The sequence below is a fragment of the Vidua macroura genome, chromosome 8, assembly GCF_024509145.1.
Source record: "Vidua macroura isolate BioBank_ID:100142 chromosome 8, ASM2450914v1, whole genome shotgun sequence".
NCBI classification, from domain to species: domain Eukaryota; kingdom Metazoa; phylum Chordata; class Aves; order Passeriformes; family Viduidae; genus Vidua; species Vidua macroura.
Genome location: NC_071578.1, coordinates 9,422,254 through 9,446,740, shown reverse-complemented (window position 1 = coordinate 9,446,740; position 24,487 = coordinate 9,422,254). Strand labels below are relative to the sequence as shown.

The following is a 24,487-nucleotide window of genomic DNA, read 5'->3' as shown; positions in this document are numbered from 1 at the left end:
TCAGATCTTTCCAAAACTTATCTTTACCCCTGGGATCATGATGTCCTCCACTGGACTGGCTCTCCCAGAACTTATTGCCTACAAATGTAAAGAGCAAATTCTCTACCATTCCCAAGGTCATTAATGAAGATACTGAACAGACAAGACTCTGAACAGATCTAAAATCATGTCCACTCCTAATAGTAGTCCTTCAACTCCAATTTTTTTTCATTCTGGCTGTGACTTGTGTTTCAAGGAGAGGAAAAAATCCACTTCATACCTGTACACATGCAGTTCCTCAAATTACTTCCTAATGAAAATAGAAAACAGCATCAGAAGTGATGTGTCTAAAGCCATGCATTGGTTCAGTGACTCTTTGAGCCTAATTTGCATCATCTGATCTCCCTATCTGGGTTTCCTCACATCTCAGGGACTGCCACTCTGGAAAACATTTGAGACCAAGACATTGCAAATACTATCAGTTTAACAACCAACATAATTACTGTGCTGGAGAACCTTTCCATGCAAATTACTCACAGCAATTATGCTATGTGTCTTCTACTGAAATTTTGCATTGCATAATTACATGCATATAGATTTATATAACTAATAGTTACTCAGCAATTAATTAAATAGCTTTTGTTTCTCTAACTGCCAATGCTTTATGACAGATGAAAGCTGAAAATCTTTTTGGGGTTTATGGTCTCTCAGTCCTAAACTCTGGCACAACACACAGTGATGAACATTTCCTAAATGTTTCTTTAGGAAAGACAGAAAGTCAATTATTCTAAAGATAGCATCAACTATGATAATACCTTGTGGATAATTACATTAACAGGTTGGCCAACTTACAGAATAAATAAGGACAATAACTCTCACCCAGCAGTGCAAAACACAGGGAACATCTATAAATAAAGACTGAAAAGAAAATGTTTCAAGTAACAACTCAATCAATATGGATCTTGCCTTGAAAACACAGGGCTACTGAAAACATGATGTACCATAAGAGAACAAAGCAGAGAGCTCAAAGCAATGATCTTCTAAATAAGCCTGACAAGCTTTTATTATAGAAAAACTGAATTAAGCAAAAACTAGAGATAAGTGCTTTATCTGGCACTTGGGATTTCAAAAGACTGAGAAATAGGAAGACATTTACAGAAATAACATATAAGGTCATCCCCAACAAGAATTGGGTTTAATTCAAGATACTGACAATAATTGAATTCTACATTTCCTGCTTCACCCTAGAGTTGTCAATTAATTGAGCCTTGCTTGCATGTGAACATTGCTAGAGGCCTCTTACAGAATCAGCTGATTATAACTTTTTTTTCCTGAAGAGTGAAGCAGCATCCCTCCTTCTCGATTTAGGTAATGATCATCTATGCAGGTTTTATTATATTAAAGCCCCATTCCAATTAATTCACATTTGCCAGATGCTGTCACAATTGCTGACAGATGTTTATCACACTCCAGGTCAGCTTGAAATCACCATAAGAAGGGAAGTCTGCAGCATCAGAGCCATCCCAGGCTCCTGAATGACACAAAAACACCCCAATGAGGAGAAATGTACTGCGAAAGAACTCCAAGTGCAACAACCTTGTGGGGATGGGCAAACAGAGAGGCAAAATGGCACCTCCACTTTGCTTAGGAGTTGAGATGTCACTTCAACCTGCTTTTTAAGTGTCTCTGCACCAGTTCATACACTGGTGGACATAATTTTATTATCTCATCTATGATGAGATATTTTAATGGTTTAATTTCAGAAACTACCTGCAGTGGGACAAAGTTATTGAATGAATTATCTCAGCGAGTTATTAAAAAAAAACACAACAACAACAAAAAAATCAAAATAAGACTAGAAGAGCTTGTTAAATGTCTATTAGCAAACAGTTTAATTTATTAAAATGACACCTCTGTGCTTCTACAACAAACACGCATTACACATAACAGGTAAAACACAGTAACATTCTCCAGTCAGCAGTTCCCGGCTCATCAGCACAGAAACACAAAAACAACAGCATCTCACATCACCTCCCAGATCAACCTTCTTCCACATGGGGCTTGGGGCACTTCTCTGAGGAGCAGGCAGGCAGCTGAATGCAAGTGTGTGTCTATGCTTCCTGATCAGAGGTGGTGAGCGCAGCCCTGTGCTGCCCAGGGCACAGAGCCAATGCGCTGCCCAGACTGCGAACACAGGCAGTGAACTCATGGAACACGGGAGTGCAACCCCACATTTCCATCTCTCTAAAAACAGGGCATCTACGGGATGGGTGTGGAGAGGTTAAATTTCTCACAGCATGAAAAGACACTGGCCCAAAAAGATTTGCACACCTGAGTATTATGCTCATAAGAATTACGAGACTCATGTAAGTCTTTATAATGTCTTAAAATGCAGTTGTTGTAATTCAGGGCCAGTCCTTTCTCTTTTACTGGTTAACTTCACTGAAATCAACTCGACCTGGAATTCTAACAGCAAAGCAAACATGAAAAGTTAATAAAATCAGAAGACACTGAAGGTGTAAATACAGTGCAAGTGTTTGGTTTAGTCTTTTTGACTGTTATAGCCTGATAAATTTACATTCTGTGCTTTAATTTCAGGGAAAAGCATAAGTGTTGTGTGTCAGAACATACATACTAGCATATATACATGTATACATCATACACACTTGCTGCAGAATGCAAGGGCTTCCAGTGGCATATGATTCATAGTACCAATCTATCACATGCAGGTTTTTTTTTCATACAAAACCAAAACAGTTTTAGAGGTGCCCCTCCCCCTGCATATATAAGTATCCATTAATGTGTATTCACATGCATTATTACCCACTCATTGATTTATGTTAACCAGATTTATTTTTTAAATTTTTTTAATGTAAGCAATAAATTATTTTAGTTGCAACACCTAGCCAGAACACTCCAGTGACCACAGTACTCCTGGGTTTTATGGTAACTAATACCTCCATTGGCAAAACATTCTTAATCAAATGACTCAAGTTTTGTTTGCTTCATATTGCTTCGTTTTTTAAAAAAAAAAAAATTATGTACAATCTTTGCTGTTAGTACACTTCAGATTTGCTGAAGTGCAGTAAACTATGAGAGCTCGTTATTCAGAAGCACCTAGACTTTTTTGATATTAAATGGAAGCCATCAGCAACAAACATTGTATGGAGAATTCATCAGGTGGATGAACAGTGCACATCAGTGAGTATGAGATGAAACTGTTTTCTAAACAGCTGGTAGCCTTCACAAAACAAATTATGTGTGATGTAGTCAGTCCTGCTGAGACAGCAGAAGGACATAAGAACACAAGTGATTCAAGGGTCAGTGTTTATCCATATTAATGTAGCTTTGGTTCAGAAATTCTTTAAGTGTTGTAGAGCACCTGGTTTAGTGACCAAACACATGCATCTCACAGTGCTAACAGTACAATGCTAATAAACTATAAACTGCAGCTTTCAAATATTAATAGCATTTAATAAAAAAATTTACAGAAATATTCTTGTTGACAAATGTGCAGTACAAATGTAAGCTCCTTGGCCACAAACTCTAATTGTGTGCATCAGTTTTGTGCTGGCATAACAGTGCAAGTGCTGGGATTCAAGTATGATTTTCCTGTTTATGTTAAGCAACAGAAATTACATGATGAAATTTGGGGGATTTTCTGCTCACAAGGCCAGGATGTGAGAATCAAGCAAAGCAATGCAGCAAAGGAAATATTTCATTTCCCTCATCTAGAAGGCAAAAAAGAGGGAAAACACATTTCACAAGCAAACCAGCTTCACATACCACTAAGTTATTGCTTCAGCTAAATCAGCTGTACTAAAATACAGGACTAGAAGTTGCAATCTAATCTGCCCTCACATGAAGAGAAGATGAAATCTACAGTGCAAGTCCTCCATGAAAAAGGATCAAATTGCAACACCAGAGTCCTGTTTCATAGGACAGAATTTATTCATCATTCAGTTTTGCCTGTGAATTAATTTTTATTTGTAAATCAGTTAGATCACAGTCTAAAGTACACTGTTTATATTTCTGTGTTTCTAGAGGTACTACTTCATGCCAATTCAGGTCTGCTCAACAACAGAATATAATACGAACACTCAGTTCCAAAGAATTGACAAAATTATTGCTGAAATTTTTAGGGTCAAAATTAAAACTTATTTCACCAAATCAAGTCTTTACTCCACTTAAAAAAATCTGACATCCTACTAATTAAAAAAAAAAAAACAAAACAGAAACAAAAAAACTCCTGAACTTATTAGGTTTTTTTTTAATTAAATAATAATCTAAGATTTTACAAGATATTCACATTCAAGCAACTGTCTCCTGACTCATCTGGCTGAATGACAGATGCCATAATAAAAGCAAGAACACTACTCTCACATTCTTCCTGACAGCAGTGATTAGTACAGTTTACCACTGCACTACACAGTTTTAATAGTGCAAGGTGTGCCTGCTGACATTTCTCACAATCACCTGCTACATGATCGTTATTCTCAGATGTCTGTACCTGTAATTTTCATTAGAATTTTGGCATTTATGTTAACACTTATGAAAAACTATGGCTTTATCCATGAAGTATATAGCCTATCTAAGCAAAATTTTTGAACCATTTATTAAAACAATAAAACAGAATTGGAATGAAAGTTACTCAGTCAAGCCATAAGCTGTGCTGCCACTAAACTCAAGAACTCAGGGTTAGCCACAGAACACCAATATGTGTACTTGTGCATCTGTTACAGTCTTTAGAAGTTAATTTAAAATGTAACACTGATAAAACTTTGTTTACATCTAAGTCTGATAATTTATCTCATTTTTTGCAACATGTTAAATTGCTTGTATTGAAAGTGTCATCTGAGTATCACTGTATGACAACAGGACTGGGACCGTAAGAAACCCATAAATGCACACGTAAGAAGGCACTTGTCTTCCAGTAGTTCAAGTCAGAGAAGGCCTTACCCAGACAGTGGCACCTTACACTTTGAAGGATTAGCAAATGTCCCCAGGCTTTGCCACAGTCTCAAAACCTGTCCTCGTGTCCCTGGACAAAGGTGTTGTGTGTGTTCTATAACACCATGAAGCTCATGACAAATTCCAGTAGTTTCTGCCTGTTGCTCTGAGGTAGGAACGTAGAGCCAAGTTCCAAAATGGTGTCTTTCCTTTGCTGAGTCTGCTTGAAAACCTGAAGCACAGCATGAACACATGTAAGCATCACCACGTTAAAGGGAATCTCCTTTCTTCTGAGATTAAAATGTTATGGTCTATACTAAGTTTTCCCTCATTTACAAGACTTCTTTCTTTTCATTTCTTCAAGGCTTAGATAGCAATGCCTGTAGGTGTTATTACAATTCACTCAATGCTGAAGCCCTTCAGGGGTTATGGAAGAAAAGAAGTTGAGAAATAAGTACAGTGTGTGATAAAGAGCCAAATCTTAACAGTGAGGGACAAAACAACCATCAAAGGCATCCAGTTGAAAGTGTAAGCACTTTAAAAACAAGAATTCAGATGCTGTGCTATAAAAGATGCTCAGCAAACATTATCTAGTTCCACTTTTCATTCTAGTTTATCCTGCTGTTGGAAAATGATGGATTCAGTTTGTGCTTTCCTCACAGCTATTCAGAGTCTACAGAAAGATGCCTTTACTAGGCCAACTATTGTTGGATTATTCAATATATCAGAATTTAAAGGCAAAGACTTTAAAACCCATACCCAGCAACATTTTTCCTAAACATCAATACCTTCCAAATTATAATGCTGCATCTTATCTGGCATTCAGGAAGTCATGCCAGTCTGATGAAAGAAAAACACTTCACTTGCAAAACCTAGATGGGTGATTTATGATTTAAAATACTAGTGGTAAAGTACAAAACTGAATGTTTATCTTAAACAAGACCTGTATCCTCATGGTGAACACTGAAGGTGTATAAGGATGGTTCCTCTGAAGCATCAATCACTATTAAGCCAAAATTCAATAACTAATGCTTTTTTAAAGATTTAAGTAGACTTCAAAATTAAATTTAGCTGTTACTGAGCATAGATCATGCTCTCAGCCTTTCAGTATGGCTCAACAGGGACACGGAGTAGAACAGAGGAACTCCATTTGCTATGAAAAAAAATGTCTAGTCACCCATCCATCCAGACAGACCTTCCCAGGGGCAAGAAGTGCCCTGTTCTGCAGCTTGTGGTCTCTGTTACAGCCCCCAGCCTAAAGGAAACCAAAATGCTCCAAACCCACAATACATTTCCACAGATACAATCACTGATTTTAAAATGACACTGAACAGATTCCTTGAAATGTCCAGATTGTGCTCATTATTAAAATGAAACTTAACAGTCGCCAGCTCTGAGCACCAAACACTTACTCCAATTTCCTTGAAGACTTTCACTGCATTTTTCACATGACTGTAGGTAGCACTCTCAGCTGCAAGAGAGAAAACCCAGAGATAAACAAACTGAAATTCAATTTGGGCTACCTTGTGGTAGGAAGAACAGAATGAATCAAACCCTGTTCCAAAACCAGTTTAACGTACCATACACAGCAACATTCCTCTCTGTCCTGCTTATTAAGTGCCTGTGTAGCTTCTGAATATATTCAGACTCTAAAACAGGACCACTAAAATTGTGCACAAAGATGACAGCAGAGCTGTATGCCTCCAGTAATGGTCCCAGTAACCTCTGCAGGAAGGTGATGTATTGCTGGTGCTCTTGAGACTGGCTCACCTAAGAAAAGGCAATAAAAGGTTCAGTGACAGAGTGGAAATCAGAACGACCTGCAAGGCATAACATGTCCAAACAGCAACCAAAATAAAAACAAAAGCACAAAAACCTATACAAAAAGAAGTGTGGGGGCACAGCACAATATGGGAGCATAGCAAAAAAAGAGGTTTATCATGAGGGACAAAACAGGCACTGAACATGACAGACCAATGCTATTTTTTCCTCCTGCAGATTATTACTTTTTTTCCCAAGATAAAATTAAAGACATCATGCTGTTCTGCAGCCAACAGAAGGGCTGCCCTACATTCACAGAGACAGAAGTTTTCAAGTGTTAACAAGATATCCTAAAGAGTGTTTGTGTCAGCTCTGAGAAAACTAGTAATATATCTAAAGTCAACATAAGCAATCTATGAAGTGAAACATAGGCTGAATATAAACACCAGCTGGATGTGCCCCTTTTAGACTGCATGTAAAGAATAAAACCAAGGTACTTGATTCTTTATTAGTTTTCAGGACTCTAACCATTGCTCTTCCACCTCCCTATAAAGATTGTTTATGTTTCTTCAGCTATTTTCCTCATGCGAAGGAGACAAATGGACTGTACAAAAATACTAACGTATTTACAATAACAATACTAACATATAACAATAACCAACAAAACCCCGCCCCCCCCCCCCCCAAAATTATCAGTACCTGTCCTGAATAAACAAAGTCATTTACATCTCTCACAAGAGGGTTCAACATTAGTAGCCTAAAGAAAATATTACCTTTAGGTAGCAATCTCTCTGCTCTTCTCCAAAATCACTGTCTTCATCTTCCTCATCACTTCTCCAAGATAATGGCTCAGGGAGTTTTTTATTCCACTGCTGTTCTGTAAGATTGGGACTAACATCCTCCTGATCATCCTGCTTAAATTTCAAAAACAAGGTGGTAAATAGGTAAAACTCCAAATCCAGGCAAGCAATTGGTTTATTTTATAATCTCATCTGACTTCATTCATTTATCAAGCAATAGTTAATGGATGCAAGTGAGACTCAATTATAGACACCATTGAGAAAAGGAGAGAGAAGAGACATTTGGTGAAAAAGACTGGGTTTTTTTCTTGCTTCCTCCTGGGTTCCCAGGTTTGTTTACTGTGCACAAAAAGAAGTTTATGAAGAAAAGATATGCTGAATCAGCTGCCTCCACTCCTAAGGCTTTCTTTGCACTGTGCACCTCTGGCAAACTGCACCACACAGTGACCCCCCCACAACCCTGAAACTGCAAGCTGAGGAGTTTTACAGTAATTCTGAGATAAATACAGAAGAATTAAAGAATGACTAAAGGTCTGGACTCCTGACTCCTGTAGACTAGAAGGTAAAAAAATCCATGTAACTATGCTACATTTGAAATGGCTTCAACAATAAAATTAATCCCAAGTTTCAAGACAGTACAAAAATACATGTCTTCCTCAGTAGCTTTACTGGTAAAATGAAATTACACACAGAGTCATGAAGCATCACAGGCTGACTGTACCCAACTGTCTGATGCTTAGGAATAGAGGAATGAAGCAGTCTCAGTCCTGGGCACGTTGTTACAAGCTTTCAGTAACAGCATATACTTAGAACAAGTCTCACAACTAAGGAGCATAAACCACCCATGGTGCAGTACACCACTCCCACAGCATCTCTGCCACTTTACCTCAGCCACCAGGAGAATGCCATACTGGATCAGCCTTTCCACAGACTCGTGGCAAACTTGATAGACCACCTGGCAAGGCTGCACAACATAAAAGGAATGCAGTGAAAAAGTCACATCCATTACACCCATTACAGCAACATCATTCCCTGTTCAGTATGAATGTTTTTGATATAGCAGTACTATTTCTTTTATGCAAGCTGTTGAACTTTTATCAGCATAATCCCACTGCACCACTCTTGTGTTTATCCTGGCAGACATTAAAAAAATTATAGTGAAATAGGATATTTAAAACATGTGCAAGATTTTTCCAAAATGCATTGCCACTGGTAAAAAGCCACATTAAATATTACCCCTTTTTAATATCCTCTAACCAAATTTTAGTTTGTTAACATGCCCAGAATAAAATCATCATAAAATTAAAATTATTGAAACTCATAAAAGGGATCTATTTTGAATTTATAGGAAACTACACTTCCAAGAAATTCTCTTACGTGTTTTGAAACTGAATTTAAAAAATCCAACTTCTTTTACATAATACAATAAATAAATATATAATATTTATATTATATTTATTTATAATATATATTATAATTATATAATATATATTATAATCTGTAACATCTTTATTAATAATATTATAAATATATTATATTTATATATATATATTTTATATATATATTATATATATATAAAAATAATAATTTAGGAAATATTTTCCTAGTTAAAAAAATAATAATCCATTAATAACTCTGAAAGCAGAAGGATAATATTACTGAAGAACTCCAGTATATGAGCTAACATTGCTACGTAGACAAAAATACTAAATTTGGCTTATGCTTCCATAAAAACGCACATGTCAAATATGAGTACTAATGTTAAGAACTAATTGAAGAATCTCTAGAATTTTAAGAAAAAATAACACCTAGCACTTAAAACTGGAAGTATGCAGTGTCTGAAATGTGAGATAACATCAGCTCTTGTCAGTGTTTTGTAACAAAAAAAATTGAAGTCAGGCCATGTTTAAAATTTCCACTAAGTACTAGGTGTGGCACAACATGAGTACTGCACTCCTATGCAAATAAGGGACATTTTTACAATACGGAGCCTTACTTCCCAACACAATTTCAATTATCTGTGCAAACTCATAGTAGCTGGGTACTTACAATGACTTTTGTTTCATTAGGTAAAAAAAAAATAGTTTGGGCCGAATGCAAATACAGCTGTGACGATCTAATGACAGGAATGACACAAAATATGTTACAGAAGCTGGTCTCTAAGCTTCCCACAACTCGAGGTGGGCTTCTTAATGCTGCCTTTCTCAGGAAAGGCCTAAAGCACAGCAGAAACGTCCCAGGCCCAGCCCAGCATCAGCCACTTCAGCACTTTCAGGAGCAGCAGGTGGCACTCAGTGTGTGACAGCCATTGATACCCATCACCATCACACTGCAGTGTGAACAGTGAACAGACCAGAGCTGTGACACTTGTAGAAGGCATCCTGTAATTTTAAAGTAACAAGCAAAACACAAACTGGACAATTAATGCAATTACTTACCAAAGACACAGTGAATTCATGTGAAAGCAAGTAGCACAAGCTGGCAGCTTTTCGGACCAGGTGTTCTTGACTGATTAAACTGGGAGAAGCACCACTGGTGCCGTTTCTGTACCTCCTGCTCTGAATCGCGTGAAGACTGCAGGCTGGAGCAGAAACAAACACAGGCAAAGTTTAATTTTCCTAAGAGCTTTATGGCAAAGGAAACATCAGACTTCTGTTTTGTCCACTTCTGGGGCTAAAAGCAGTCAAATATTACACATGCCATTCAAAATAAAAACAGACTTAACCACTCTTTTGTGTCCAGTAATGTCAGATCAAAACAAAATCTCATAAAAATACTGCACACCAGAACTCAGGTTTTACCATGTTGGCTCAGAACTCTGATAGTGCCTTGTCTATGGCAGTGACCAATATACAAATACTTCCAAGAAAGATAAAGGATGAGGGGAAAAAAGAATAGGAACATTCCTCAAACAAAATATAAGTTTGCTTTAAAACTCTTTGTTAAGGTAAACATGAGTTGAAACAGGAAGTGGAAAATTGTATTAAAGTAAATAACATGAGAAAGTGATAGGGATTTTTGTGCAGATACTTTGACTTCAAGGATTACAAGAAAGTCTTCTCCTGATAACCCCCAAAACATACCAATAACAGCCTCTTTAATGAATACATGAAGTATTCCATTGCTGTAGAAGTTGAGCTCAAAGACAGCAGGTATTGTGATGCTGGGAGTAACAAAGAACTCGTTGTTTCTGCTCGTGTTTGTGATATTTACACAGTTCCCCAACAAGTGGATGGCATGCATGACAACATCATCTGAGTTCCCTGAAAATCCCAAGTCAAAGTCACGGGCTAGGACCTCCTCCTTCATAGAGAAGAAATCTTCTACCAGTCTGGAAAGATCAGTTCCCTACAAATAAACAGAATCACACAGTTAAAACAATTTTTCTGCACAGGAATCTATCAGTAAATCACATAATCAGGTATATATCAAACACAATACACTAACTGCCAATAATCCAAAGCACAACAGTCTTATCAGAAAAACTGATTTTCACTGAGGTTTTGATGAAGTAGTTCCACATGTTTTGAATTACATGCAATTATATTTTACAGCCATGGAACTATTTGGGAATGCAAGGTTTTTCTTTGCAGCTTGGTTTGTTTCACAGCCTGCAGACACCTGAATACCTCAAGATACCTCAAGACCATGTCACAAGTATCGTATTTCCATTACCTATGCTGTAAAGAGAATGATCAATTAGCTGGGAATATCACACTTAATAGAAGGGAACAATTGGTGTGGAACATGAGGAAAAGTCTTTCCTCAGGCACCTCCTTTTCCTGTTTTCTGCCAAAATGGAGTCAGATCACATTGTAAAATGCTTCTTTGATTCCACTATTTTAGGAAATTGGAAAGACTGGACTGATGAGAATGGTAACACTTCCTTCACAAGCAGGACTATACAAGTGACCAGTATTTTTCCATTTGTTCTCAATTTATGTGCAATAAAAGCTTCAGATTTGAAAGACGTTTAGAAAAAATACAAAAACTTGTAGGAGGAAAAAAAAATCTTCCAACTTTCATGCACAAGACTTCAGGTAAACATTAGTATCATTCGGCCATTGTGATATAGCATTTTAGTACTGAGGAACAGTAAAATCAATTTGGAAATTAATGGAACAGTTTCTAGAGTATTCAGTAGTGAATATGTTTTGAAATCTAAAAAACAACCCTGATACAATAAATGAAACCCATGCAATCTTTAAAAAAAGCATAACATTTTGAATTACAAAGATTTATTTCCACATGAGCATTTATTATCATCCCATCAATAATGGCTTGTGTTCAAGCACTCACTGCAAACTAAAATATCAGCACTCAGACTACCTGAAATCCACTTTTAATTTAAATGCATCTTTTTTTTTAATCAGTATCACGCAATAGTAAAATCCATACTTTTTTTAATACGTTAACAAGGCCAAAGCAATGTTTGGCTATTTAAGCAACACAGAAGCCTTACCTGCCTGTGTCTGTACAGCAACAAACAGGCAACAATGTGGGTAGACATCACAGCACAGGACTTGTCAGCAGCTAGAGGTGAACAAGATAAACTTGCTGAGCATCTGAGACATTCCAAACACCATTACAAATGAAAGAGTACCCACTATTTAAAAAATAATAACATTGATGTGGGCACAGAACTGTACCCACTGAATGAAATACAAAGTGTATTATGTCTGTCCAGAAACAATATTAAAGTAATCAAAGCAACTGGGACTAAGAAGGCCAAATAAAGCTTTAATATTTACTAAGGTAAGTACTGTTTCCTGTGTATCTCTGGTACCACAAACCACAGACCTACTGACTGAAGCACACAGCACATAACCTGTAAAACCTGGCAACACTGATCTATGCAGCTAGATGAGTTCATGTATAATCTTAAATAATGCCATTAAGACACTCCAATAGCTCCTTACATGAAGAGACAAGCAATGAGTGTATCAATAAGACAATCAAGCACTTCAAAGTACAGAAAGTTTAGTGTACTAGTCCAACAAACAGAATAAAAATCTTCTACTTGATCAGAAAAAGAGTTTATTAAATTTTGAAGAGAATGGAGGGAGACAAAAGATGGAGAATTGTCAAAATTATGTAAGTCATGAAATGATCACCTGAATGGAGACAATTAGGAAGTGTGACATTACCACACAGAAAATTCATGCTGTCAGCAAAACCGAACAGGCAGCTGACAGCAACCTGCTCCAGTGGAAGGTGTCACTGCCCATGGCAGGGGGGTTGAAATGAGATGATCTTCAAAGTCCCTTCCTATCCACACCACTCTATGATTCTGTGGTAGTGATACTCTTCAACACTTACTGAACAAAACATGCTCAGCCAAGTTGGCTATCAGCTCTCTTCTGAAGGGTTCGCTGGTGATATCCCTGGAGTTGGGCAGCGAGGCTTCTGCACCTTCATCCACAGTATCATTAGGTCTGAATACAGAATAAAAATTAACATGATGACATTTAGATTCTGATCAAAATGTAAAATAATATAAACTGATTTTTTTATGTACACTTAACTGAACCACAGCACAAAATACCATTACAGTCTGGTAAGGGCAGAAAATGTTATCAGCAAAAAGCTCTACCAACTTTTCCTGATTATTTCTTTGCACTGCACAAAAATAAGACTACCAGAAGAAAAATTGCAAGCTTTTTCTATGGCTACTCATGACTTTGCTCTAACACCAATTGTTCTTTTTTCTTCAACGAATATGGACAACAGTAGAAAAAAACAATTTGCCTAAAAGACAGAGCCCAGTTTCTCTACAAACTAGAAATGGTCTTTTGTACGGACTCACAACTTTCTAAAGGTACAGGACTGACTTTGCCCCCACCAGGACCACACAGGTTTGTATAACTCCTGAAAAAAACAGCTAAAATGTGTACCTATGTAACAAATGCAGAACTAACCCTTGAGCAGTTTTGCAGCTCTGACAGTCACCTCCTTGAAAACAAGGAGTACTCACTCACAGGTCCTATTTGCTTTGAAACTATTTTCCAAAAACCTTGTGAAATGTTTGTGAGGTTCAAAAACAAGTCCTTTACTTTTCCCTAAGCATGTCATTTCCCCCCCTAAATTATTCCATAACATTTTTAAACAAACCAACAGAGGTTACTAAAAAAAAAAACAATAAAAAAGGAAAAAAGTCTACTTGAATTTATTTGAATAGAGCTCATCAGGAAGAATTGTAACTCTTATAATAAATTGCACTTAGAATTGCCTAAGTTTTGCACTTTTCTATAAACAATTAGATTATCCATGCAGAGTTCAAGCATTGCTTGGAATATAATGCAGAACACTAAAAAGATAAACAAACAAATCCCAACCTGTCCTCCCTTTTCGACAGTGCCCAAAAAAAAAATCTCTACCTTGATGGAAGTATAGCTGGTAACAAAGCTTGTTCCAAAGAAAAAGGAGCAGGCACAGGTTTTTGGCTTTGGCTGTTTACATATTCCTGTTAAAAAAAGGCCCGTTAATTTTGTACTTTTTCTACTTATTCTTGCATTCAACTGATAATGCTATTACAGGAAAAAGACAATGATTCAAAAATGCAACTGATTAAAAATAGCTCCCCCTAAAAAAGCAGTAATAAGGTCAGAGATATTAAAAGTTTTCAACAGCTTATTCACTTATTTTATGCAAAAAGTAGACTTCCCACAGCAAGCAATCTGTACTTCATAAAAAACCTTGCAATGAAAACAACACATAACCTCTGTCAGCATGCTGCTGTGAACAACTCCTTTGAGATGAGTTCTACGATTAAATTAATGAGAACTGCCTCATTAACATGAATGAAAGCAAAACCTAGCACCCATTCAGAACCAGCATAGAGACTGTAATTATCGCTTACTCCTGCCTCCCTCAAATGCCAGGAGAGAGAACTTCTAAGGGGAAGAAACACTGCTGTACAAAACTCCAGTTGCAAGACACAAACTAAAGACCCCAAGAAGCAGGCAGGGTACTGCATGCTTAGAATTCCTGAATCCCAAATTTCTCACAAGTCAAACTCCTCTCCTTATAGGTTAAAACTTACACTATTCTGTTTTCAGGACACTGTGTTCCCTCAGTTTCTGTAAAGAATGGGAAAATAAAGAGCCACTTAACCTGCTGGTCAGGAAAACAGCTCCCTCCCAGGAAAGCTGCTTAAAAGACTTCCACAGCCTCTTTCACACTCTCTTCTGCTTCCAAGCCTGTGCTCATAGAACTGCAGATGCCCAAAATTAACCCCCAAAGCTCATCTGCTTTAGAAAAACCTGCAGTGACACAACTAAAGTTACACTTCTGCAAATGTGAGCTAAGGCACACTTAAACGATTTATGTCATTTGTCATTATTCTAGAGCACAATAAGGAACACAGGTACAAATGAGACCTGACAGAGGCTGCTGGGAAGGTACAGAGTGATTAGCATTTCACTAGATTAAGAGGGCAGATAACCCTCTTTTCCTTACACTGATCCAAGAAGAGTTGTTAACTCCCTACCAAGAATAGCCCAAGCCTTCTCCTTTGGAAGTGAATTAGTATCTTTCCCTACTACACTAATTATAATGGAATGCAGCCGGTCACAATAATTTCGTGCTGTGGTAACTGAACTCTCCAAAGCTCTCCAACCCTACTGCTTTTTCTGAGAGAAGTAGGGCAGAAAGAACACCTAATTAATTTGAATAATGTTCTAGTAAGTTGCTGTTACAGTGCTTAATCTTATTAAAGTCACACTAAAAATAAGGTATACTGTGGCAGAATACAGATTAGTGAAATATAGATTAGTACCAGCAGATTCTGCAAAGAGATTTGAGAAAATTTAGATAAAGGTAGATACTGCCACACTACCCCATTCTCTGAGAAACTACAGAACAGAAGACAGTGAAGTACTGTAGGTAACAGTTGTGAAATAATAATGAATGATGACTTTCAAAGAATATACAGATTTTCATTATATATTACCCACGACACTTTTATAGCTACTAATTTGCTTAGCAATTTTAAAAATCCAGCGAGATAAATGCCCTTCCTCAACCATTGCAGATGTCATTAAATTACACTGGAAAACAGTATTCAGCTTCCTTCAACTCCAAATGTCTCTGCAATGTAAAGAATTGCTAGACAGTATAAGGATCATTTTAAAGATTGCTCGTTAAACAAAGAACCCTACCAGTAAGAATACTTACACTGTTTCAAAACTAATATATCACGTCTGAGACTATTTCAGCTTAATACAAAGGTGCCCAAAGACTCAAACATTCATCAAAAACAGGGATTCTTTTGTCCTGCTAGAATGGTCTGCAGCAGATAATGCTAGTGATGATAACCAACAGTGAGAAAATCAAAATAAATGTGTCCCACTATTGAAACACCAAGAATGTCAAACCTTTAAAAAGGCATTCAAGATATCAAACTTACTTTTAAGGAAAATGGTTGTGCAAAATCTACTCTGACACACCCATAATTCTTCCGCAGCATTCTGAAGACTCCTCTAGCTATACTCCAAAGACTTTCATTCTTCTTAGGCTTGCCCTAGAAAACATAGGCGGTTGTTTTGCTTTTCTTCCACTTTGCAATTAAAAGGTTATGTTTAAAATTAAATGCATGCAACAGCAGACAAAGCAAGCCCAAAGCTTTTGACACACCTTATAACTTCAAGTTCATCTAGAGAAGTATTTTTCTCTGTAGATATCCCCTTGAACATATTACTTGTCATGTCATGAATTTGCATTTAGAAGTGTGTCACCTGTATCTCAGCACTCCCCATCAGAGACATTTTGAGATTCATGGCTCAACAGGAACCCTGAGTCCATGGAACATAGGACTAGCACAACCTTTAACTATGTAACACATTTTCCTGCACATAAGCAGAAAATCCCCCAGGCAAAACAAGTTGTTTGGTTGCTCTTACCAGCTGTTCACTGTTATAGTGACCTTCAATTATGCGATCATAGGAGATTCCCACAGGTATAATTAGGACATCAGGAGTAGCATTTGAGAAGAGAGCATCCACCACCACAGACAGAAGACCTGCTCTAGCTCCAGATGTCTTTCCACTTCGAGACCGCGTGCCTTCCAAGAATATTTCTAGAAACTGCTGCTGTCTCAACAATTCTTCTATGTGCTGAATACAAAAAAGATTGGAAAAGAGAAAAAATAAGTATCTAATGATATTGGCATACATAATAATACACAATTATATTTCCGATATATTGTCGGCAACCATTGCCTTTTAAAAGCATTGGAAGATCATGACTTGGCATAAGTACTTGTGGGGAAAAAACCCAGTAATTAATTAATGCCTGACACAAGCCCAGACCTATGTGCAACTGAATTTGCATGAATATACAAGCAGTATAATGACATCTGTTCAAAAAGCATCTCTAGCAATGGTTGATGCAGTTGATTCACATTCATTTCCTTCTGGTTCCCCAGCACATCCCATCTTCCAAGATGCAAATACAGCTACTACACTGAAGGGCACAAAGGATTACATCAACCCATCAAGAAGAGAGACTTCCATTGTGTTAAGTGAATCAGTGTAGAGATGCCTCACAACAAAAGACATCAGTGAAACAAGCATAAGTTAACTCAGAGAGCATTAATTCCACATTCTTTAATAAGGATTATGCAAGGTGGATATCTGCTCATCCTCAAAAGGGCTGAGCATGCAGTTTTCTTTATTCTATAAATTCAAACCTTCATACAAAAATGAATCCCCTTTTGCAGTATAAAACTCAAATTCAAAGAGCGATGGAACCCACTTTTCCCACTTGCCACCCAAGTGAAACGCTGCCTACAGAAAGACAGACAAGAAATACACACCACATAGAGCAAAGCTCTGTACAGGAAATCCTTACGACCGTCAGGGCTCTGATCCAACTTCCGACGGATGAAAAATCCTCCCAGCTTGCGGATCAATGTGCTACACACCAAAGGAAGATTATACTCATTGGTTTCAGTTTGCAGGAAACTACTACATCTCCAACAAATAATTCCTTGCACGCAACAGAGATTCAAGTAACTGAAATTCTTAAAGACTAAACTGTATTACACACGTGATGGGACTAAACAAATATTTCTGTTTCACTTATGAACAGGCTTATTTGCACTGTCTTGCTCCACTTCACTGTCTTGACAGGCCACTGACCAGGAGAATCTTGCACACTGAGATGCTGGTGACCCATGTATGAGTTCACCTGAGCTGGCTCCAGTCTGTGCTGCACAGACTGCACGGCCTGCATGCCCGTGGTGTGCTGCACACTCCTCCCAGCTGCAGAATCAGCTCAGCCAGCTGATTTTAACACAGCAATCTACAGGCAACTCCCCCTTGGCACCAGCAATTGCATCACCTGCATGGTCCGGCATTTATCTCACAGTGAGAATTTCTCATGAGGACATCCCTTCTGCTTGACAGAAGCCATGAAGAATAGGACTGTTTTCTTGAAAAAAATCCTTTACTGCCTCAAAAGACCAAACGGGAGTACCCCGTTCTGCAGACAGGATGCTATGTAGGGAAGATGGGCCTGCTGAATGCTGCAGAACTCAGGGTGCCCAGTGCCTAAAGTAATGTTAGATTATCTATGCTAAACTTTCTTTATTCTGCTGGCACTAAGAACCAGCATTTAAATTGCTAATTTATAGGAATGTCTTTTTCACTAGGATTATTACAGACCAGCACCTACTGGTGTAAAATATCCTTGAAGTCAAGGCATTCCCCTTCTTTCCTCATCATTTCCTATAGTATCCAATCATTCTTTAGATACCAAATATGTCCAAATTCTCAGTGGCAAAATATTACCTAAATACCTCAGGTTCTTCAGCCACCAGAAATATAATTTAAACACAGACTCAAGTGGAATACTTTTTCTATTCAAAGTACTGTTTCTGCTCATTAGCCAGCTCACTAAATTGCATGAAGAGCTGTACAGTCACAACTCTTTCATATGGTCATCATCATATGATGACCTTTCCTTAGTCAACTAACCACTATGAGACTCCAAAAAAGGAATATCCTTTCTCCTTAACCTACTAAGGTTGTAACAGAGCTTCTCTGTTAGAAGGATGTTGTGATGCTCTCTGTCTGAACAGGAACCAAAGAATCTGTCATAGAAACCAAAGAAATTCTACATAATGGCCCAATAACAGTCAGATAATCTTACACTCGCACACTTTGTGCAGTTGGTCAGATCCCACCACCTCAGTCTTTCTTCAAATAAGGAGAGATTATTACCTGAAGATGGGGATGTTGAGATTGTTCCCTGCAGCTATGTAGGGTGCTTTGATGTTATGGCAGAAAAGAATGAATGTAAGAAGTAGATAGTCAATGTGGGATTTGTGAACAGGCAAAAAGATAAGAGGCAAATTCATCTATGGTGGGGAGAGAAGGAAAAAAGAAACAGGTCAGTTGGTAGGAAACATGGAATATTACTCCTTTTCTTAAATCCACTGTTGAGATTGCTAGCATCATCTTATCTAAACTGCTTGTATCTTCCAGTTACCATAATAGAGTTTGTTTACTCCTGGTTTTCCTACAGCTGGGTCAATGAGAACATTTTAGTCAACTTTTCTTTAGTTTTCATGGACTGTAGTTTTCAATTGTATCTGTTACATTAACAATGATTAATACTCCCAGTTTCTTCAGGCTGACAGTGTTGAGATACCAATCAAACAATTAAAGGGATGTGGAAAATCCTCACTGTCACCAAAGTACTGGTATAGAAATACCAGATAGACATTAGCAAGGAGTTATGAATAGTGGGTTTCCCAAACACAATATTCAAAAAACCCCAGAAAAAACAGGAACTTTTTTATTTGTTTTATTTATCTCATCAATATTGCTAAGGTAAATCCTGCAAGAAGAGTTAATTCATTTGAGTGTAAAGAAAATGGTAGCATTCAGGAGTTTGTTTGACCAGTTTCAATAAATATTGAAAAACTGGAAACAGATTGCTAGTAAGAAATGGGAAAAGGTTTTCTTTAAAGTTTTTATGCCAAATCAAAGTAGAAGTGAATAATCCTGACTTGATCTTCTAATTTATTGCTGGCTGCCTCAGCTCAGAAAGCGGAAATGATGTCGGATGCAAGGTTATCCGAGATAATCATTCAGCCTAATAGTTAAAATTTGATCCTGAATCAAAGGTAAACCCAAAGTTCACATAGTATTTCAGGTCACACAACTCTAGGAGCATATATTTAATTATGAACACTATTTCACAGTGTTCTTATTGTAGTGCAGATATAATACAGTTCTACCTACAATTGCATTTCATACAGACTTAGCAGAACTCTCGCAAAAAGTCCTGTAAATATTATTAGAAATTACTTCAGAAATCAACCTCGCTGGATTCTCCCACCCTCCCTTACCTCTGTTGCTGCTTTGACCATTTCTATTTGACCTCTGTGGATCTGGATATTCCAGAAGAAGCTGTTAAACAACTTCAATAACACCCAGCCAGTCAGCCTAAGGAAAAAAAACTCAAAAAGCTTCATTTATTTCTGCCTCTGTTTTGTATTATTTCTGTATGACTAAAGGCAAAGACGGTTAACCTGATAACTTATATTCAAACAAAATTACTATAAACAATTTATTTATTAAAAATTTATAAACTATAAGTTACTATAAAATCCAATTGCTAAACAAGGTTTTGCCTAGCAACATTTCAGCCTCCTGCAGTTATGACACAAATCTTGTATCAACCTCAGTGAAGGCTGTGAACTAGGAACATGACAGAGACAAAATCATCCTTAGTACTAAATGGAGACATCACAAGAGAAGATTTTATCTAAAATAAGACTCTCTGAGATACTTATATCTACAAATTATAATATTGAATAGGCTAATAGAAAAATTATCTTTCAGTCTATGAAATAGACTAATAGGCTAATGGAAAAATATCTTTATGATGCTGCAGATAGCCGTTCTTGCCCATATGAACAACAAATTATGCCAATACTGATCTAAGCATTAGCACCAAAACTAGTTTTGGGAGAAAAGGAGAAGTTTGTATTTAATCTTATCGTAAGATATATTCCTTGGAAAGGCAGAGGATTTCTGCTGAATCTGAAAATGAAGAATAACTAATATTTTTGTTGGTATTATGCAGAAAGAGCTTGTCCATCCTTCCACTCACTGACAATATCAACGAGACATTTTTCTTACCTGATTAAAGCAGGTGACACATTTGCTACCATTTCCTGGAGAATTTTCCTAGCTTTTTTCTTCACTTTGTTGATAGCTTTAGGATCCGTCTGAACAAAACTGCCTGGAGTACTTGGTTCAGAAGCTTCATCTACAATGGCCTTTTGGACTCTAGCATTAAAAAGTAAAGTTTACGAGACAGCCCCACAACAGAAGAGTCCAAAACACAAACAACAACTCTGAATGAGCTACATATTACTACAGGAGTAACCTGCAAACATAAAAAGCATCCACACTGAACTATTGTGTACTCCAAATGCATTAAAACTTGATTCAGTTTTATAAGCTCTAATTTAAGAGGCAGGTGATGATTGAACAGGCTCAAAGGTGACTACATGAAACATTACATACACAATTCACAGGTACTAATATTAAGTGATTGCCAATTTTCTGAAATGGTTAATAAAGTTAAAAGTTCAGGGGGAACGGGTGCAGCCTCATTTTTGTTAATATTTTCTTTTTCCTGCCACAGCAATTTCACATACCTCATTAGACAGATTTATGCAGTTGCTGTTTTGAACATCTAGATTATTTTTGCCCTTGAATTCTCAGTTTTACCAAGTCTAACTAAATTTTATAAGGGCTATTTTCCCCCTTTAAAACATACCCAAGAGACCGTAAGCGGCTTTAACACACCTTGACTGTAGCACAACACAGTCTGCTTTACTTTTCAAAAGCAACACTATCATCTTCAGATGTGACTCAAGCTTTAAAAATTCAGGAGAATTAGGAATGTTAATGGAGGCAGTGTGTGCCCTCTGACAAAAGTAGCCCCAAGGAGCAAGCATGCGGTTGAATTTCTTTGTGTCCAAGGAAAACTGATCCCTGAACAGCTGATCAGGAGCTCAAGATGCCATTTAAAATGAGGCATATGAAACAGAAAACAAGCTCCACAAAGTTAAGGCTGGGTACTTCATTCTACAGCCTTTTTACATTTTTTGTTGCACTCTCCAGGTGTATAATCAGGGTACTCCAAAATGCTGCTTTCCTATTATTTCTGAAACACTGACAATTTCTGATGACTGCAGTATGGCTTCAGTCGTAATGACATATATGAATTAGATAAACAGAAGTTTGAAGAGCTCTCATGTAGCAATTTATTTTTCTGTGCAATGTCTGCTCTTCCCCCACTACACAGTTCATTTAGAGACTTGTAATTCTTAAACTCCCTCTTTTACTATTCCAACAGAAATTGCAAGCTACATTCCTGAAAGGCTGTGCTAAAGATATTGCATCTTCTAGTATCTTAAACAGTCTGATTTTCAAAATTTACAGTTTATAATTAAGGCATATTTTAATGTAAATAGAAATTTTAAAAATACTTAGTTTTGTGTTATCTTACCTGCTGCTATTCAGCACATTTTCTGTCAGATTCTTGGCAAACATACCCTTATGAACATCCCTCTCTTGCACAAAAAGGACGTAGCAAAAGCGTCTTGCAAGCCACCCTCTGTACCTACAAAAATATGAAGGGTATTTCAGTGTGATCCTCAAAATATTTTGCTTCCAAAAACAATACCTTTAAATTCAAGTAAAAATACAATTAGGAAGCAAAAGTAAGTAAGAGTTTATAAATGGCTGTCTAAAAGCTTCTATATCTTCTAGTAAATTGCCAATATCTTCATGTTATCGATGAAACAACTGATGCATAGCACAAAACATCTGAGCCAATATCTGCACCCCTTCAACTCAGGGTGACACTGGTCTTAAAACACCCACAGAATCACAGGAACATAGCAAAGAAACCATCATATACATTTTGTCTGTCCCCTGGAACCAACTTGCCAGCTCAGCAAGGACAAAAGAAGTGATAGTGCTGATTTCCAAATTGGTGCCCCTTTCCACCAAGGAAAGTAAATGCCCAGCTAAGAGGTTTGTCAACTTCTTCAAGGAACACCAAGCCCTCTTGGGAAAGCTGCTCACGTAAGCGCAGGGTAAACTCTCACAAACACTTTTGAAAATATGTTTGCATTAGCCATCAAAACTAAACTCACTTTTTTCGTTAGCTTTTCTTTCTTTACAGTGTTTTCAAACACCCAGCCCCATGTGTCTTCTCCACACCTTCTCCTAGCAAAGTTTTAGCAAGAGATAACCACAAAATAATCAGTAAATCTCACTACAAATTCAAGTGTTTAGGGTAACTTATGAAGACAGTCTCTTCTTTTTTAATTAACCCTGTCTTCTACTCTCTCAGTCATACAAGCAGAAATCACCTGAGAAAATGTTATTTGGAATATCAAACATCACAGAGGATGCCTGTGACACAGAAATGGCTTACACCCCATCCCCCACAGTGGATATTCATCACTATTCCTCTCCTCACCTCCCTCAATTACCAGGCCTGAGTGGACAAGCTACCATTTACACAAACCAGACACCTGGGACCCCCAAACAGCAGAGCTGATGTGATGGGGCAGAATTAACAGCTGGATAAAAAATTAAATTCTGGCAATTTCTAAGCCCAGAGCAGTAAGTATTATGCAAAACCCCTGTCCTGAGGTCTGCTGGTGCAATGACTGGCTGCTGCTCCAGTGAGTGCCCCCAGTGAACTGCGGGCGACAAAGCTCGCGGTGGTTTCCATGCTGGAGCCCCGCCAACGTCTCACCCGTTGTCATCACTCGAGTTACTGATCTTGGCTGTCAAACCTCCCTACCACACTTCAGTAGATTTATACATGTGTTAAAAACAGCTAGGAAAGATGAGACAGAACTTTTACACTGCAAAAGGCCGTGAGTGCACTACAATTAAGGTGCACATGCACGAGCCATGGACACAGAGTGGCATGGAATGATCACACAAATTTTCACACCCGCTATTCATGCTGTCAGAGAAGACTGGTGACTCTCTTTTAATTGCTTTTTTCCTTTATCCCCCTTCTCTTTGGAGTTTTAGAACCTTACTGATTTTTCTAGAAAGCAAAGATAAAGATATGCTTTGTGACAACAATATTTTTTTGTAACTATGAACATACCAGAAGAGCACACAGCTATTGCAGGGATCTGTCAAGGTATGAAGGTGTCTACATTCATTTTACAACTACAACATAATGTAGTTTAATTGGAAAAATCTCTTTTCTGATCATGAAGCAATAAGAGAAGACAAAAATGACACAGAATGGACCAGTCAACAGACATTTAAAACTGGCAGTTGTACCTCAGATAAAGGCTGTCAAAACAGTTACAGCATGCTGGCAGTTAAAGAGAACACCTCTTGCTTTCTAAAGCCAGGAAACTGTAACTATGTAGCCCCATGAGACATCAGAACTTCATTAAAATTGTCCATTTTCATACTATAATGACACTATAAGTCTCACTATTCTGAGCTAGATGCGTTTATTTCAGAATAATTCATTAAGCCATGTTTTTTTCTCCTCATATTTCCAATTCAAGTAACTTTGACCATTCAAAACCATTCAAGCATTAGACTTTTGAAACTGATTTTAAAAAAGTTAAACAATATTTCTGTTATTTTTCTGTATTCTAAACTACAAGCTCAACTCTTAAAAACCCATAATTAATACAAATTTAATAAAGAACAGCTTCTAACATTAGCTTTCTCCCTCTCAAGCACACACAATGCTGCCTTTCTTTCACTCAGACACTTTGGCTCATTTCTTTCAGGCTGCTGGCCTCTCTTTGTTTGCTCTGATTCTACAACAAACACTGCAGGACCTACTTATGCTAATGATTACTGTAAGAAAAACTTAGCAAGCATTATTAACTTTCCAAAGGACAGAATATTTTTGTGCAATTCCAGTATCTTCATCCCAGAACACAAGATATTATTCTGATAGCACAAAGACACATC

At 37.4% G+C, this 24,487-nt stretch overlaps 1 protein-coding gene across 2 annotated transcripts in view; it reads right to left on the bottom strand.

The window, feature by feature from the left end:
- Window positions 1–1,844: 1,844 nt before the first annotated feature.
- Window positions 1,845–24,487, bottom strand: part of GPAM (glycerol-3-phosphate acyltransferase, mitochondrial) — a 29,961-nt gene continuing 7,318 nt past the window's right edge. The window contains exons 5-21 of one of the 2 annotated variants that reach the window (XM_053984153.1): window positions 22,023–22,136; window positions 20,642–20,791; window positions 19,846–19,942; window positions 18,713–18,849; window positions 17,305–17,404; window positions 16,391–16,603; window positions 15,898–16,011; window positions 13,868–13,953; window positions 12,810–12,925; window positions 11,953–12,023; window positions 10,574–10,838; window positions 9,929–10,071; window positions 8,377–8,454; window positions 7,464–7,604; window positions 6,510–6,699; window positions 6,342–6,400; window positions 1,845–5,161 (exon numbers count right to left, since the gene is read on the bottom strand). In XM_053984153.1, the coding sequence (XP_053840128.1) occupies window positions 5,045–5,161; window positions 6,342–6,400; window positions 6,510–6,699; window positions 7,464–7,604; window positions 8,377–8,454; window positions 9,929–10,071; window positions 10,574–10,838; window positions 11,953–12,023; window positions 12,810–12,925; window positions 13,868–13,953; window positions 15,898–16,011; window positions 16,391–16,603; window positions 17,305–17,404; window positions 18,713–18,849; window positions 19,846–19,942; window positions 20,642–20,791; window positions 22,023–22,136 (2,191 nt within the window). In that variant the 3' untranslated portion in view covers window positions 1,845–5,044. The remainder of the gene's footprint in view (window positions 5,162–6,341; window positions 6,401–6,509; window positions 6,700–7,463; window positions 7,605–8,376; window positions 8,455–9,928; window positions 10,072–10,573; window positions 10,839–11,952; window positions 12,024–12,809; window positions 12,926–13,867; window positions 13,954–15,897; window positions 16,012–16,390; window positions 16,604–17,304; window positions 17,405–18,712; window positions 18,850–19,845; window positions 19,943–20,641; window positions 20,792–22,022; window positions 22,137–24,487) is intronic. The other variant, XM_053984154.1, reaches the window with a different exon arrangement.